The sequence below is a fragment of the Calypte anna genome, chromosome Z (genome assembly GCF_003957555.1).
Source record: "Calypte anna isolate BGI_N300 chromosome Z, bCalAnn1_v1.p, whole genome shotgun sequence".
NCBI lineage: Eukaryota > Metazoa > Chordata > Aves > Apodiformes > Trochilidae > Calypte > Calypte anna.
Window position 1 is genome coordinate 12,328,043 of NC_044274.1, and position 18,217 is coordinate 12,346,259.

At 40.4% G+C, this 18,217-nt stretch overlaps 1 protein-coding gene across 2 annotated transcripts; it reads left to right on the plus strand.

The window, feature by feature from the left end:
- Window positions 1–905: 905 nt before the first annotated feature.
- TARS1 (threonyl-tRNA synthetase 1) lies at window positions 906–17,962 on the plus strand. 2 transcript variants are annotated; one of them, XM_008496449.2, is made up of 19 exons: window positions 906–1,086; window positions 1,472–1,552; window positions 2,374–2,564; window positions 3,466–3,589; window positions 4,575–4,696; window positions 4,927–5,044; window positions 6,681–6,745; window positions 6,827–6,905; window positions 7,446–7,592; window positions 8,499–8,597; window positions 9,284–9,450; window positions 10,018–10,180; window positions 10,270–10,407; window positions 11,099–11,176; window positions 13,082–13,182; window positions 13,300–13,404; window positions 14,008–14,080; window positions 14,792–14,906; window positions 16,220–17,962. In XM_008496449.2, the coding sequence occupies exons 1-19, from the start codon at window positions 1,066–1,068 to the stop codon at window positions 16,366–16,368; spliced, it is 2,136 nt and encodes a 711-aa protein (XP_008494671.1). In that variant the 5' UTR covers window positions 906–1,065; the 3' UTR covers window positions 16,369–17,962. The 2 variants fall into 2 exon arrangements, with proteins under 2 accessions (XP_008494671.1, XP_030323210.1); XM_030467350.1 differs by lacking the exon at window positions 1,472–1,552 and having other exon boundaries at window positions 907–1,086.
- Window positions 17,963–18,217: the final 255 nt, after the last annotated feature.

An 18,217-nucleotide genomic window follows, 5' to 3' on the forward strand; every position in this document is an offset into this window, starting at 1 on the left:
GGGCCAAACCAGATGTCACAAGCAAGAGAGACATCACCTGCTGTTGCAGAGCACCTTTAGCAGATACAAACTTCTGCCCAAGTAAGGACATTGTGTCCTCACCTGGAGTATTGCATCCATCTCTGGAGCCCTCACTCAGCACAGGAAGGACATGGACCTGATGGGAGGAGGACACAAAAATGATCATGGGGTTGAACGTCTCTCCTGTGAAGAGAGGCTGTGGGAGCTGGGCTTGTGCAGCCTGAAGAAGGCTCCTGGGAGACCTCATAGTAACCTTCGTGTATCTGAAGGGGCTAGAGGAAGGCTGGAGAGGGACTGTTTGCAAGGGCCTGGAGTTATATGATGAAGGCCAATGGTTTTAAATTAAAGTAGATTTGAAATGGATGTTAGGAGAAAGTTCTTTACCATGAGTGTAGTGGAAAATGGAATAGGTTTCCCATGGAGATGTTTCATGCTTCATCCCTGGAGATATTCAAGGTGAGGCTCGATGAGGCTCTGAGCAACCTGATCCAATTGAGGGTGTCCCTGCGAATTACTCTGTGATTCTGTGTCTTTTAAACACCTCCAAGGGGTGATGATTCAACCACCTCCCTGGGCAGCCTGCTCCAGTGTTTGATAAACCCTCCCGTGAAGGAATTTCTTCTAACACCCAATCTGAACCTCGCCGTCCACAACTCAAGGCCATTGCCTTCCGTACTATCACTTGTCACTAGGGAGAAAAGGCCGACTTCCCCTTCGCCACATCCTCCTGCCGTCAGGGTGGTTTTGTTTCTCCGCAGAGGAGACAGTGGTGCAGGCGTGAGTCCCACTGCCCGCCGTCAAGACCTCCGCCGTCTTCAGCTCCCACTCCTACCGCGCCACCGCCCTGGCCACACACCCCAAGGTGGCCCGGTCCAACTCGGCCCGGTCCGGTCCAGCCCTTCCGCGCCATTGGCCAGCCTGTATCGCCTTAAGCCGGGCCGGCGTAGCCACCCTCAGTTGCATCAGCTGCGGCTGCCGGGGCGGCGCCTGCGCGGAGCCGTTCCCGCCCCTTCCCTGTTCCTCCGGGCAGCTCAGCGTGCGGTCATGGCGGGCGCTGGCAGCCAGGTAGGTTCGGCACCGCGGCGGCAGCGGGCAGCACTTGATCACCGGCTCTTTCCTCCCTATCACCATGGGTCGGGAGTTGTCCTGAGGTGGCGCATTCCCTTCTTCCCCGGGCGGGGGTGCGGTCTTGTCAGGGGAACGGGTGGTGGCTTCACCGAGGAGCTAGGCCTCTGCCCCCCTCACCCTCATGAGGGGCCTTTCTTAGCTCTGGGGGAAGAGGAAAGGTGGCGGGATGTACCTGAAGGTTAAAAAGCAGAGAATTCAGATGGGGTTTCCGGGTGTGGGGTGGGTTCTGTCCCCCTGTTCCGTGGGGCTGAGAGGGGGGTTCAGAGCCCTAGAGGTGTGAGCGATTGCTGGAGAGTGAGGAAACGGTGCTTTTCCTTCTCAGGTAAATGCTGGGGAAGAAAAAAGGGGAGACTGCTCAAAGAAAAAAATGAAGGAAGGGGCCGGCGATGGAGGGAGGACAGAGGTGAGCGGCCCTTGGGCCATAGGGGAGTTGAAAGATGTAGTTCCTGGTTGATGGTGGTTGCTGTCTTGTGTACCTACTGCATTTCATCCTTATGAAGTATTTTGCCTAGCGTGACACCTTTCCCACTATTTTTTACTTGTCATGAAGTGACTTTGTTGCTTTTTTTTTATACCTAATTAGACTGGGGTAATGGGAGAGCAGCTGTGAAAAGTTGCTCTTTTCGCTATGCCCGTTTGCACCAGGAGATAGGCAGCAGGTCACCAGGCTGTGGAAGGCCTGTCTTAAGTTGCCCTGCGTGGTGGTTAAACGTAGTTCCCTCTGACTGTGGCCAGCCCTGATCCTGAGCCAACAGCATAGCTGAATAACTCTGCCCAGGCTGGTAGCACTGTTGTCATTATATGACGTGTAGGCTGGAGTCAGTTCCTCTCCAGGTGGCTCAGGGTAGTGATGTTCTCTCAGTTTTTTGTCCTAATGACAAAAATCTATTTGTATGTTGAACTTCTACAGTCTTATCAAAATTATTTTGTAAAACTTAACAAGGTGTTTTAAACATGTAGCTTATTAACATATGTGTAGTTGAATAATCAGATGCACAATGGTACATTTCAAGGTAATGACTTTCATGAAGTTGAAGTCTTGTTACTGTGTAGGTAATACTATATAATTAATCTGTAGTAATAATGATTGTTAGATATAGCTTTTATATAGATACAGTCAGAGCTGCTTGTGAAATACATATCTATTATGTTTGCATCTTGACATAACTGGAGATTAGATTCCTCTCATTGATTCTTTTCATTCAACTCATTCATTCTATATAGCTGAATCCCTGGCCTGCATTTATCAGTGAGCGTTTAGAGATGTACAATAAACTTAAAGCTGAACATGATGCACTTCTAGCAGAAAAAGCTGCAAACAACAGTAAACCCATTAAAGTTACATTACCTGATGGCAAGCAGCTTGATGCTGAATCCTGGAAGACTACTCCTTATCAAATTGCTTGTGGAATTAGGTATGATTTTATTCTGTGATACATTCAATGACTTCTGACAGCTCTGGGTCTGCAGGTTGTGGCTGTGAGCCTATGGGTAATGCCTAATTTCTCTATTAGGCATCTCAGCTTTTCTTGGGGCATCTGGTATGTAATAAGCTGTAAGTAACCAGTAGGGTTGTAGTTCTGAAGTGCAATTTTTTTGCCTTATTAAGATATATTTTCTAAAAGTAAATGGGAACATATTTGAGATCATTTTGGCACACATTACTGTCATATTTTTCCCTGAAAATACTGTTTTTGCATTAAGAACTGATTTACTAATACATTTACTATATCAAATTGAATGGTAGCACATGCAAATTGGTTTGCATTGACCTAGGAAAGATGATGGGTGGATAATGTTTCAGCTGGTCTCAGGGAGAGTTAGCAGTGAGATTTGCTTTCATTTAACTGCATTTTTACTTGCATGGAAGATACTCATCGAAAAGAGCATTGCATATCTCTGGCTTACTCAAACTTGCTGTGGAGTACTTTGCTTTTGTGATTTGGGATCAAGGAAAGGACTCTTTGGCCAGTGGAAACAAGTGTAGAGTTACTACCTCAGAAGTTGTATTTGATAAAGTCTGTCTTTCATTGCAGTATGATTTTTAAGTCAGGTTAGTACTTGGAGTTGACTGTCTCTGAAATCAAATATGTGTATGAGTATTGAGTATAGAGCACAGTTTTCTTCTTAGCTTGGAGTTACAAATAGAATTTTCTTAAATACTCAAAACTGGCTAAACTGCTTATTTATTTGGGATGTGTTTATGACACTGTTCCCACTCTGAGCGGTCCTGAAAATTTTCTTCAATACGGAAGGCAAATTAGGGGAATTTATATGTGCAGGTATCGAATTACGTACTGTGTATTTGTTCTGTAGCCAGAGCTTGGCTGACAACACCGTTATTGCTAAAGTGAACAAGATGGTTTGGGATCTAGACCGTCCTTTAGAGGAGGATTGTACGCTGGAGCTGCTTAAGTTTGAACATGAGGAAGCTCAAGCAGTGAGTATATTCTACCTGAATTGTTTTGCCCTTGAATTTGCATGCAACTCAGCCAAGAGTAGTTATTTGCATCTTTACTGTGTTCAGAAGATGAGACAGGAACTGGTTTTCTATGTAGGTGCATCTGCATTTTCTAGTAGTTCCTTAAAAGGAAGCTGCAGTACTGCAGATAATGTGCTTTATTTGTAGACAAGTCTGCTAGCAATTGCTGTAGTTTATGTCATGTCTGTTCTCCTTAAAATTTTATATTTGTAACCATCATGTAAGTGGGAAGTCTGTCTTTTGAAGTGACCTCTTCAGCACTCTCTGAAAACAATACAAACTACTAAAGTACTGTCTTTATTTAATCATATATGTTCTCAGTAGGTTGCTCTTTTTTGTTGAACATGCAAAGTTCATGCAGTTTATTCTGGCTAGTCCTTCAGATGAATGTGGATATCCAGTAGATTTGTAAATACTCTAAAAAAATCATTTGGGACCAGAAGTTGTCACTCAAACTGTTCTTGCATTTATACTTACTGGCTTCTGTGAAATTTATATTTTCTGGTCTGTGCAAATAAAAGCAGACTGAAGTTCTATAGGTTTGGTTTTAATTTGTCAAAAGTCTGGATTAGGGACCCCAGCCTTATGTTGAAAGTGCACCTTTTGGTCTTTGTGCAGAGTGGATTGATTTAAGTTCATAGAAGAAAAATTTCTGAATTAGTTTCTTGACTTCTGGACAATAGATGGGGCTTTTCAGCAGTAGCTGAAAATCAGAATTACTTGCTGCCAGGCTGTAAACAATACTGCAGTGTTATCTTTTGGAAATACTGGTGCAGGATGAGAATAATGAGGTGCACATCAATTCTCTTCTGCAGTCTGCTCTGCTGTGAGTTCTGCATCAAGTATTTTTAGAAGCAGGCATTTCAGAAAAGGTTTTAAATAAAATACTCAGAAATGTTTTGTGTATATTCAAAGTGATTCCTTCTTTTTTCACTTGCTTCAGGTATACTGGCATTCAAGTGCTCACATAATGGGTGAAGCTATGGAGCGAATCTATGGTGGCTGTTTGTGTTATGGCCCACCAATAGAAAATGGATTTTATTATGACATGTTCCTTGAGGAAGGGTAGGTTTTGTATTTTTAAGAAAAAAATAATTTTCTTTTTAAGGAGTGGGGGGGATGGCAACCACTGCAAAATTTTTGTTACCTACTTGTTCCCAAAATCATCTACACTACTGCAGATTGCCTTGTTCTTTGTAGTGCGTCCCACCCACAAGGTAGCACATTGCAACTAGATCAGAAATTGCAAGTGAAAGAAAGAATGATTCACTTTTGTGTGTTTGTATTTATTTTAGGGGTGTATCAAGTAATGACTTCTTTGCTTTGGAAACGTTATGCAAAAAGATTATGAAGGAAAAACAAGCCTTCGAAAGGCTGGAAGTTAAGAAAGAAACACTCCTTGAAATGTTTAAGGTACGCTGTTTTAGAAGGTCAGTTCTATCCTCATGCATTTGTTCTTTATGTATTTCTAACTTCAGCCACATGGTCTTTGAGAGGTGGAGGAAGGTCTATCAAATCAGTTATTTAAGGTGATACATTCTTATATCCCCTTATTTTATTGGCAGTTAGCAAAATGCTGCAGTTACACTTTTAATGGCATTCAGATCATTATGATGCATTCAGAAAGCTTCATAAAACCTTTTTATAGAACAAGGACTTCGTCAGAAGTTCAAGCAGCACTATAGAATCATAGAATCCTTGGGGTTGGAAGGGACCTCGAAAGATCATCTAGTCCAACCCCCCCTGCCAGAGCAGGGCCACCTAGAGCACTTCACATAGGAACGTGTCCAGGCGGGTTTTGAATGTCTCCAGTGAAGGAGACTCCACGACCCCCCTGGGCAGCCTGTTCCAGGGCTCTGTCACCCTTACAGTAAAAAAATTTTTTCGACTATTCAACTTGAACCTCCTATGCTCCAATTTACACCCATTACCCCTTGTCCTATCACTGGTCACCACTGAGAAAAGCCTAACTCCATCTCCCTGACACTCACCCCTTACGTATTTGAAAACATTGACGAGGTCACCCCTCAGTCTCCTTTTCTCCAAACTAAAGAGACCCAGCTCCCTCAGCCTTTCCTCATAAGGGAGATGTTCCACTCCCTTAATCATCTTAGTAGCTCTGTGCTGGACTCTTTCAAGCACTTCCCTGTCCTTCTTGAACTGAGGGGCCCAGAACTGGACACAATACTCCAGGTGCGCTCTCACCAATGCAGAATAGAGAACCTCTCTTGACCTACTAACCACACCCTTTCTAATGCACCCCAGGATGCCCAGGATGCCATTGGCCTTCTTGGCCACAAGGGCACATTGCTGGCTCATGGTCATCCTCTTGTCTACCAGGACCCCCAGGTCTCTTTCACCTACACTGCTCTCCAGCAGGTCAGCCCCCAACCTATACTGGGACATCGTGTTGTTCTTCCCCAAATGCAAAACTCTACACTTCCCCTTGTTGAATTTCATCATGTTTCTCTCTGCCCAACTCTCCAGCCTGTCTAAGTCTCTCTGAATGGCAGCACAGCCTTCTGGTGTGTCAGCCACTCCTCCCAGCTTAGTGTCATCAGCAAACTTGCTGAGGGTACATTCTATACCCTCATCCAAGTCGTTGATGAAGATATTGAACAACACCGGTCCCAGTACCGACCCCTGAGGGACTCCACTAGTCACACACCTCCAACCAGATTCTGCCCCATCTTTCCCTTTAGTACCTAGCTGCAAATACATTTCTGGCATTTCTGAGACAGATATTACTCAGTTGTCACTGTTAGGACATCAGAAGAACCATAGCTGGAAGAATTCAGGTTGGAAGGTATCTTGTTAGGCCTCCAGTCCAATCTCCTGCAGGGGGCATGGGGCCAATGACACTTGGTCCAGTTGGGCCTTCAAAACCTCTAAGAATGGCAGCTACTCCACTACTGGCACAGTCTATCTTCTGTCTCTTTATAGTACTCTTCTGATTCAGCAGAGCATCAGGTTTGCAAACAATTTAAATTGCTGGCCAGTTCTCTTGCTTAACAAGGAGTTAACATACATCTACCACTTTTCTTCTTAGTATAATAAATTCAAGTGTCGCATCCTGAATGAGAAGGTCAACACTCCAACTACAACAGTGTACAGGTAATTGCACATGCATCATAGTATCACTGAATGTGCCTTTCTAGGATGTAATATACCAAATGAATGTTTTCCTATTCCTAGGTGTGGTCCCTTGATAGATTTGTGCAGAGGGCCTCATGTCAGACATACTGGCAAGATAAAGACCATAAAAATTCATAAGGTAAGTGCTGAAACTGCCTTAGACAGATGTTCTCACTGAAACAGTGTTGCTGTCTTTGGGTAATAGTGGTGGCTTATCCAAGAATGTACCATGAAATGGGTACCTTGGCCAGTGTAACCAGTTGAGAAAGTGTTGTGTGCTAGAATGCTACTCAAGTGATGTGAAACCAAACCAAGTGTCATGGGCCTGCACTTCCAGCACAGGTAGGAATTTGAGTGTGGATTAAGGCTTGGTTGAACTGTTATCAGTTTTATTGGTTTATCAGTTTTGCTTAGCTGATGTGTGGAATAAGGTGGCTACAAAGGGAGCAAATAGGCCTAAAGAAAGACAAGACCTTAAAGGGATTTTTGCATATTATGTTCACCTTTCTAAATTTTTTTAATAGCTGCTCTAAATTTAAAATCAAAACTTATGCCTTACTTGTTCTATGTTAAATATAATGATTTATTAATAAGTCCATGCCTTTTCATAGCAGGCAGTAGTAATAAAATGTGGAGGCTCCACTGTTTCTTCAATGTTTTGTTTCTTTTTTGCATGCAGAATTCTTCTACCTATTGGGAAGGCAAGGCTGATATGGAATCCCTCCAGCGGATCTATGGAATATCTTTCCCAGATGCAAAAATGCTGAAGGAATGGGAAAAATTCCAGGAAGAGGCTAAAAGCAGAGATCACAGAAAAATTGGGAGGGTGAGACAGTTTTTCTGGTAATGAATTTCACAAGCACTGTGTGCTTAACTGGAAGGATGTCAAAGATAGTATATACTTGTTGCTACTGCCAGGATTTTCAGTGAAGCAGCAAAGTCTTCAAGAGCATCGAAAGTCCTAAAGAATACAACTTCTCTTTAGGACTTTTTACTGTTTTAAACACAGTGACACGCTTATTTCATAGGTCAGTTCCAACAGAACACTTGCAAAACATGAACACTTCACTTTGCAGGCAGTGCTCATTCCTGTACCCCATAGCCTGTTCACTCACAGGTTCCTGTGTGTGATTTCAGAATCCATAATACGTTTAAATGGTTTTTTTGTTGGCTGATTTTTGGTTTTTTAGCTGGAAACCTTTTCAGATAATTGGTAGTCCTGCACACGGTTAGATCTACTGGTAGGACCTACAGAAAATATACAGAAGAATTCACTGTATGCAGTCCTCAAGCAAGTGTACAGTTTGTCAGATGAGCCAACTACAGCTCACACATTCCACCGCAGCTTCGTTTTTTAGAAACTACTAGAAAATGCAGATGCACTTACATAGAAAACCAGTTAATTAGAAATCTGCAGAAACAGAACAACACATTGCTTGTCAGTTTACAAAGGGAGCTTGGGGGCACAGTTAGGAGGTAGATATAAACAGGTTTGGGAGCATCAGTAATGAAGGAAACTGAACAATCTTCCTCTGGAAGTACTGATAGAGACATAAATACTAATGAGAATGCATCTTATCTAGTGGTACTGCTTTTCTTTTGAAAAAAGTATCCAAAACTAACATCAACAAAAAACTTTGAGTGATGCCCAGTCAGTAGTAGTTTATTTGTGAATGTTCAGGGAAAAACGTGATGTACAAATTGCAAGTTTTTCAAATATTTTTTTCTGCAGGAGCAAGAACTGTTCTTCTTTCATGAGCTCAGCCCTGGCAGCTGTTTTTTCTTGCCAAAAGGAGCTTACATTTATAACACATTAATTGATTTCATCCGGGTAAGAAATTTATTTTGGAAATCTTCTAGGAGAAACTGATTAATTTTAGAAAAATATGTAACAGCATGCTACATGTAACAGTACTGACCACCTTCAATTCAAGTTAAATTTCTTCATTCTGCAAGCCTGAAGAAGCCTGGTTTCTTTGAATTGATGTTCTCACAGTCCCTGCTGAGATGTTTTTATTAAAACTTTATACCTACATTTAAAGCAGAGGTAATGATGCTTTAAAAAATTAATTTTTTTACATTTAATAGTACAGCTAAGCTCACACTGCAGCTGTTCGACTGATTAATACTGGTTTGTTTTAATAAATTTATTAAATCTGGCCTCATGGAACTAGTTGTTATGCAGTTAGATGCAGGGGGAAAAAAGGAAGTCCTGCTCTTCCTGTTGTAATATTTAAAGTCTGTCTTATTAGGCAGTGTACAGAAACTGCTTCTTTGCTTGCAGGGAGGAAACTTGTTCTTGCTTACTTTAGAGGAATTGTTTAGGGGAAAGGTGTTGCTGGTGTGAGGGGTGTATCTTGGCATGTCCAACTTGGTTTTTTCTCTTTCCTCTTCTTGGGTCATGGACTTCTGTAGAGCAGCATTTGTGTATTTTTTTATGGCTGCAGACTGAAGGCAGAGTACCATTAATTTTTTTTGCTTTTCTAATTACTTTATGCACTGGGTCTGTTGTTTCAGAGTGAGTATCGAAAACGTGGATTTCAGGAGGTTGTCACACCAAATGTTTTCAACAGCAAACTATGGATGACATCAGGACACTGGCAGCATTATAGTGACAACATGTTTTCCTTTGAAGTGGAGAAAGAAATCTTTGCTCTGAAGCCAATGAACTGCCCAGGACACTGGTAAATGCATAGCAGATCCACTTTGCCAAGCACAATGCTGTGCTGTGCTTTGTTTTGTTTTGGTTTGTTTTTTTTAAATCCTTCTTCTTTTAACTGCTTAATTGTAAAGATTGCTGTCTTTAGGTATCCAAATGTGTTGTGGTATCAAGGGTGATATAATTATGAGTCTTGTTGTCTGTGTGCTCTCTTTGTTTTAGAGACAATGAGAAATGTGATTTTTTTCCCCATCATTACAGTGGCTATATTTTAGACCTGAAGCTTACCTCAGTCCTACAAAACCAGGATATCCAGCGCAGATATTGAGATATTGCCAGTTTTGTGGCAATTTAGGCATTCAGTTTTAGGAGCTGTATTATCTTCTGTCTGTGAGGTGGGGCAAGCCTACCAGCTGTAAGAACATCTGCATTTGTTTTCCTGACAAAAGTAGATTAGAAGCATGATTGTGTGCAGATGTCATCATTGGCATAATTGGCATCTTCCTGGGTATTTGCTACTTGTCGTTGGCTGTTCTTTTCAGAATTTTGATTCTGGGTGAGCTGGATGAAAAGTAACAAACTTTTCTTTCAGCCTTATGTTTGATCATCGTCCAAGATCATGGCGTGAGCTGCCTCTTCGGATGGCTGATTTTGGTGTTCTGCATCGCAATGAGCTCTCAGGAGCTCTTACAGGGCTAACTCGAGTGCGTCGTTTCCAGCAGGACGATGCTCACATTTTCTGTGCTATGGAGCAGGTATGGGCTGCTGTTAAATGAAGTGTAGAAGAAAAAATGACATTAACTGATTTTTCCATACTTGAGGCTGTATTTCTATTCTCTTCAAGATTGAAGAGGAGATAAAGAGTTGTCTGCAGTTCTTGCGTACCGTGTATGATGTCTTTGGATTTACCTTTAAACTGAATCTCTCCACTCGTCCTGAAAAGTACCTGGGAGATATTGAAGTGTGGAATCAAGCCGAAAAGGTAAACGTTAGTTTTATTAACTTCTTATAGGAAAGCAAGGCTGCAGGTGGACATCCTATAAGAACATCATGCCTTCTGGGAAGTATAGTGACAGCTGGTCATGAACAATATAACTTTAATAACTGTATTCAGTTCAGTCTTGCTGCTGTAAATCACCCCTATCCATACAGGAACAGCCTCCACGTCAGAATCAAATAGCCTCTACTGTCCTTGTATTTTTTTTTTTATGATTTAAAATATTTTAAAAATAGAGAAGAGAAATAATTCTGGCAGCCCCTGTAATAAGACTTAATGCCATCTTTTAAAATCCAAGTTGCTTTCATGATTAAAGGAATGGAGTGAGCCCCTACAGGTACAGTGCTGAGGGGAAAACAGAACAGGAACAGGCATAAGGTGTATCAGGGTCGGCCCACTCTTAGTATTCTACAGACTTCTAATCTAGCATAAATTTTTTTTCATCTTACCCAAAGCTTCTTTTTTGGCCTCTTCCAAAAGGAATGCATTGACTTTTTTTTTTTTTAAGTATGGACTAATTTTTATTTCTAGCTGGGGCACTTCCAGAGCTTTCCTTTTTCAGAAAATAAGTGAGTCAGTCGTGTCAGTGATCCTTAGAAGCAGGTTGGCCTGATGCTATAACATGGGAAGAGAGCAAATGATTAGGAAACACTGAGTGTATGTGTCTTATCTCTAGCAACTGGAAAACAGCCTCAATGACTTCGGTGAGAAGTGGGAGTTAAACCCTGGTGATGGAGCTTTCTATGGACCTAAGGTTAGTATGTTGCTAACTCCTAGCTCGGTTAGGCTTTTAATTCTTTCTGGATGAGGCAGACAGAAGTTACACAATTCCCTACTTTCCATTGATATTACTGTACTCTCAGCAGTAGGATTGCCAAGACTGTATTTGCATTTGACATGCAAGTACTGTTCTTTGCAGTGTAGCAGATGAGCAGAAAAAATGTTAAAGTCCTCATGTGTTTAAAAAGCGATGCTGAATGTCACTTTCCTCAAAAAGCCAAGCTTTGGACATTTGTGCAGAATCTTTGTCAGATTACTTCAAAATCAGATACCTAAGGCAAAGCTTCCAGCTACTTAATCTTCTGCTCTAAGTTAATTAAACAAATACAGATGGACACCAAAATGTTGTTAATATGTAACATACGTTTTTCATATCTGACTGGGAGCAAGGAGGAGAAAATAGTATGGTGATGTTCTTGGGTTCTATACATCATCTTCTCTGTAAAGACAACTTATTTTTCACTTACTGTCTTGCATGTTCCCTTCCAGTGTAACAAACTAACTAACTTTTTCATTGTCAGTATGCAATTGTAAAGCCTTGGTGTTGTTTAGGTTTAGCTGAAGAATACAAAACTGTTTTTAAACATAACAATGTGTTAAAAGCTGAGATTGTTAAAAACCAGGGTTAAGAAGAAGAGGGGTTTTTTAATGTAGTTATCTAATACCATTTTATGATATTATAGGGCTGAAATTTTGTTTTTTTCTAGATATAGAAACTCTTACACACCTAAAATACTGTATGACCCTGGTTTTCACATAGCTTTCACACTCATTTCAGCCTTAAATCCTATTTACATAGATAAAGTGTTAGACTGCTGCTTAAAAAGAGATGATTGGTTTAGTGGGAGACATGAACAGAAGGTGGCACTGTAAGATCTGTATTACTGCAGCAATTACTGCATCAGAAAAAATTGTGAATTGTAAATTAATCGTAAATCATTAAAAAACCCAAAATAAACTTACTGGTAAAACAGATTTTTGAGGAATGATAATTTAATGGCACGTTTTTGTAGCTACATTGAACTGCTGGTGAGTTTTTGTATTTTGAAAAAGACCCTGTTGTTGGTTTTGTAGTTTTGTTGGGTTTTTTTTAAAGCTGCCTCCAGTTTGCACAGGCTAAGTAGGGCTTTCTAGAAGTTTTCTGATATCTTTGAAGATATGGACATAGAGCCTTACTAAATTACTTGTAAATATTTCCCTAATAAGCCTACACAATATTTATGTCTTCATTCAGTCATCTAGTGAACTGATGTGGATTTCTCTCTTTCTATGCTTATTGAATCTATTTCATTTTATGGGTTGTTGGTGAAATGTATTATAGCAGCTAATAATTCATATGAAATTAATATGAAATACAAATTATGTTTAGTAATTTCCTCAGATGATTTGAAAGAAGGCAGATATCTGTAGGAACCTTTGTTAACCTTAATTAACCTTGTACTTGCTCCTAATACATTCTAGCTAAAGTGAGGTGAGCAAACGTAGCATTTTTCACTTGTTTTAATGGAAATTAGTTAAAATTGTCTTCTTAAGTTAAGCTTTACATCTGGGATACCTTGAAACTATTTGAATATCTTATTTTCCTACTCTGTAAGTGGGGGATTTGAAATTAAAGACAGTTGTAAATAATTATTTTTCACTGTAAGGTTAAAGAATTCTCACTGCTGGCAATACATGTTCTGATGTTGCACTTGCAAGTTGCTGAATTCACTCAATAGTTTCGCATCAGAAGCTGCAAACCACTGAAGTGAATCTACTAAAACCACAGAGTTTGTCTGCACTGAATGAAACCTTCCATCTTAAAACAATTAGTTTGCTTTCAGAGGGGGATGCTTGTATCTTAAAAGGTAATAAAAGTTTGGGTTTTTTTGTTTCTAAGATTGACATTCAGATTAAAGATGCCATTGGCCGCTACCACCAGTGTGCCACAATCCAGCTTGACTTCCAGCTGCCAGTCAGATTTAACCTCACCTTTGTCAGGTAAGTACTGAGACTGGTGGTTTGAGTTGCTAGATAACCTGATATTCCTGTTACTTACAGGCATGAATTTACAAGGAAAAACCCCCAGCTTTAAAAAATAACTACCTTTCTTCACAGCCATGATGGTAATGATAAGACAAGACCAGTTATCATTCACCGTGCTATCCTGGGATCTGTGGAGAGAATGATTGCCATTCTAACTGAAAACTATGGAGGCAAATGGTAATGTTGAAAAGTAGATTTATTATTCCATTTTAGGGCAAACACCTTATGTAGAAGAGAAACTAGCCCCAGGCATGCAGGAATCAAGAGGCTTTGTTCCACTTGCTTGCTACAGAGGTTGCACAGCACCAGAGAGTGATTCCTTCTGAACCATTTTCCTTAGGTACTCAATAATTCTAGATATACATAGTACCACTCATTCAGCTGCAGCATACAGCTTGTTAGCCCCACCTCTGCAGCTGGCTGCCTTGCAATGAGTCGTTTACCTAGTCCTTTACCTTGTTGCCTTATAATAGTTGATATCAAAAATAAATGTTTTCCCATGACTAGTTAGTAAAAAGCTCAGCAACTAATTATGATTTGTTGTCTGTTGTAAAACACATCTTGAAACACAAGTTTTTGTCCACACTGCAGTTTTTTTGGACACTCAGTTCTTTTTTGGGAGGTAAATTGTAGTAAGTATCAGCCTATCATTACCTCTGAACCCAATCCTAGCCTCTGGCTTTATGAATCCCTTATGTAGATTTTAGCCTTATCTGCTAGGATTTTTCATGCTAAAAAATATAAAAAGCTATATAAACTTGTTTTGTTTGTTTATTGAAGGCCACTCTGGCTGTCCCCACAGCAGGTAATGGTGGTACCAGTGGGACCAACATGTGATGAGTATGCTCAAAAGGTAACAGGGCTTGGGGGCTTTTTATCCAGTATATTGTATTTAGTTGAGATGTTTGATTATTACTGGTCAGTTGTATTTATCACAGATAAATTTTATGTGTTTACATATTATATTGTATCATTCTTACATTGCAATGAGAAGTAGCTGCTGAAGTTGTAGATGTATCTTAAAGAGGACCTGACGTAGATTTGGGGTATCTAAGCAACAAATGCTAATCCTTGAGAAGATTATATTTTTAAAAAATTTAGCTTTTTTCTCCAGCTTAAGAGCTGTCTTATCCTTCAGATTCTAGTCGCCCATGCAAATATGCAACAGTAAGAAAGATGAGTAAAGGTCTGTGCATATGCAGCATCCATTCAACCTTCTCCTGTATTTCTTTCATGCAGTTATACATAAAATAGTTTGCAAAAAGAAAAAGCATTTTCTAATCAGAAAGGTCCATCATCCTTCTGCTTTCACAATACCAAATCACTGTGGTTTAGCCCAAAACATTAGATATTCACATGACTACTTAGTTATTTACTGTGTATGTACTTGCATGATAACAGACTTGTTTTCATTTCTTGAACTGGGCTTGTCTCCCATACCAGAGCAGATGATGATGCCTTTGTTTATGGGTTAGATAAGCAGAACTGGCTTAAATCTACATGTCATAATTAGCTCACTGTCATGAATATCCCATAGTGACAGGTTATATACTTTTTCTTCTAGGTCAGGCAGCACTTCCACAATGCTGGATTAATGGCAGATGTTGATGTAGATCCTGGGTGCACCCTGAACAAGAAGATCAGAAATGCTCAGCTTGCACAGTACAATTTCATTCTGGGTAATGAATAGTGGATTTATTACCTTACCCTGACTGAGTTTATTGCATAGCTTATAGGATTTGGTGCTTCTTCTTTTGAGCAAGGCAGAGAACGCTAGCCAGTGTTTTGGGTCACTTTGCTCTTAATATTCTCTATTACAGAAGGCCTCTCCTGCCTGCATGATAGGCATTCCAGGCTTGTATACTTGTCACTGGAAGGAGGTCATGGTACCCCAAGGCACAACTGCTACTTTAGGAAAAAGTCTTTTATGTCTTCATCAGCAATGTAGATACATGCATGAAATCTTTTTCCCTTTTCAGTCAGATTGTTAAATGATTTTTCCACACACCCCCCTAATAATTTTTGGTTTTGCTTCAAAGCGACAGAAGTACCGTTTTTTTCACTATATTCAGCTATGGTGCTCTTCTGAGCTCCTGTATGCACAGGAGACTGTTCCACAAGGGTGAGATGCAGGGACACTTAGAAACTGACCCTGCAGTATGTGATTTGAAGCTCCCTGTTAGTCGTGTAAATCGAGGCTGTAGCATTGGCCCTAAAACTGGGATTCATTAGAGTAGGAGATTTAACAGAGAAACTCTGCCCAGAATGAAGTTCTTCTGTGCTTTAAAACTTTTAAGTATATGATACAGGTAAGACTCAACCCTGTTTTATGTTCAGGATCACAAACACCTCATTAGCCTGTCAGGAAAAAAAATAATTACCAGTTTTATGTTCAGAGAGTTGTCACACTGAATGTAGATCTGCTATGAGAGAAATGTAATCTCATGTAGCAGTCTTCAAGTATTTTATATAAAATTTATTTTAGTAATGAGACATACATGTATTATGTTGGTATCTGTATTATAACATTTAAGTAAAATAGCTCTGGGGTTTTCCAGTGAACTGTCTGCTGTCTCTGTAAAGGAAAGAAATAGCTATTGTTTGTTTACAAACTAGTTGTCTTTCTAATCTTTGCCTATGGAGCATTCCATGTCTTTCTAATCTTTGCCTATGGAGCATTCCATGTTTATTTCTCTTTTTGACTTCATGGTACTCTCTAATAATAAGCAAGTCAAGATGGAGTTAAGTTTTCTTTTCACTCGTATTTTGCTAACTTGCTGTTCATAACATACTAAAACCTATTAATTGATATTAAGTATGGCTGGTGACTGTTAGCAGCTCTGAGGGGGAGCTGGGAGGAGGGCAGAGAAAGATTTGATGTGTTGGTTGGTAAGCTTTTTAGAATTTGTGTTTAGCACGGCCTGAGTTTTAAATGAGTGGGGGGAAAAAAGAGCTTGCTAAATGTTAAGTTCATTTTCTTGTTTTTTTCTAGTTGTTGGTGAAAAGGAGAAGGCAAGTGGAACAGTTAACATCCGCACCCGAGATAACAAGGTGCATGGGGAGCGTACAATTGCAGACACTGTTGAGAGGCTGCTGGAACTAAAATGTGCTCGCTCCAGACAAGCTGAAGAGGAGTTTTAATACAATCTGCTCTACCTGGCATAAAAGAAAATATTTTAGTTTTCCTAATTCAGTTAACTAGAGTTTTTGTGGTGAACCACATTTGAAATATATTTCGCATTGGACCTCTTGCTCATTATTTTAGCAGACATTTTTCTTAAGTCAGAAATGTCTCTTTTTGTAAAAATGTCTATTTTTCACAAACCCTAAAGTAAAATGTCCTGGTCTGTGACCAGTGATAGATGAAGCAAGATGAAATTACTTTGTGACTGCAAGGGAAAATCAAATTGTTAATCAGGAATACCCATAGCTTCCTAACTACCCTGTTAAGAGTAAAGTACAGATGCTTTCCATGAAAAGTTAAACAGAAAACATCACACTTAAAGACCATATGGTAACCATGTGCTGCAACAGCTTTTGGAGCTTTTTAGCTAGGAAAGTCATCCTTTGCAGTCTGGTCCGCTGGTCACACTAATTAAATACATTGCCTCTGATCAGTTCCCTGTTGGATGAACAGGGAAATGAACAGAGGTGTCCCCCTTTTATTTTATGCACTATACTTAGAGAATCATATTCCACCCTGGAGATGCCCTTTACCATTTCTTTGAAATTTCATCCTAAACCAGACCACATTATGATGTGTCTCTGCTCTCTCTGTCTGACTCTACTGACACGGGGCCATCTGCAACAGAGCACCAAGCTGCTGGCCAAAGCCAACCACCCGTTTCCAGAGGCAGTATCTGAAATGTGCTGGCTCTAAGGGTGAGGTCATTGCAGCTGTAGAAAGGGGATAAGATGGTCTTGAAGAGGTAGGGCATAGCAGGGTAAAGGAGCATCTAGGAAAACCAGGGTTCTCAGGAACAGTATTGCTGTTTTTTATCTCAAGACTCTTTATGTGTCAGCAGAAACAAGAAGGTACCAAACTAAAAAGGATAATGATTATTTTTTAAAGGAAATGTTTATTTTAGTGCTGCAAAGATGATTCGGGGACTGGAACATATGTTATGTGAGGAAAGGCTGAGAGACCTGGGGCTGTTTTAGTTCGTAGAAGAGAAGACTGAGGGGCAGTCTCACTAATGTTTGTTGTAAATATCTGAAGAATGGGTGTCAGAAGAAAGGGACAGTCTCTTTTCAGTGGTGACTTGTGATTGGGCAAGGGGCAAAGGACATAAACTGGAGCATGGGAAGTTCCACCTCAAGATGAGGAAAACCTTTACCGTGCAGGTGACAGATCACTGGTACAGGCTGCCCAGAGAGATTGTGGAGTCTCCTTCTCTAGAGACTTTCAAGACCTGTCTGGATGCATTTCTTTGTGACCTGCCCTAGGTAATCTTGCTTTGGCAGGGGGTTGGACTTTATGGTCTCCTAATGTCCCTACCAACCTCTGCCATTCTATTATTATATGATTTTCAATTTAATCGGTAAAGTGGAACACTTCCTTCCCAAGCCTGTAGTCCAGGGCATCAAACACTTAATTAGCAGCCCCTCCTGTCTCAGTTGAGCAATCTCATAAATGGAATTTGGGTTTGGGTTTTTTTGTTTGTCTTTTTGCATATCTGGCTGACAAGAGGCAAATGTCTGTTGCTGGCAAAAAATAAAATCATGGCCTGAGGTTTTTGTGCTTGGGCTCGGTTGTTTTGAGCTTTTTTTTGTTAACTTGCCTGATCATCTTCCAAAGATGGTTGCTAACTGTTCCTCTAAAAAGAAAGCTATTGCTACAGACATAGGAGAAATCTGAGGACAGGTTTGAACCTCCTGTCTTTTGGAAAACTCCATGTCTCACCACTTCCTTTATTATTTAGGCAGAAGCATGGCCTCTCAGCTAGCCTTTTCTCAGCCTCTCTCAGGGTTGGTGGTAACAACAGCAGTT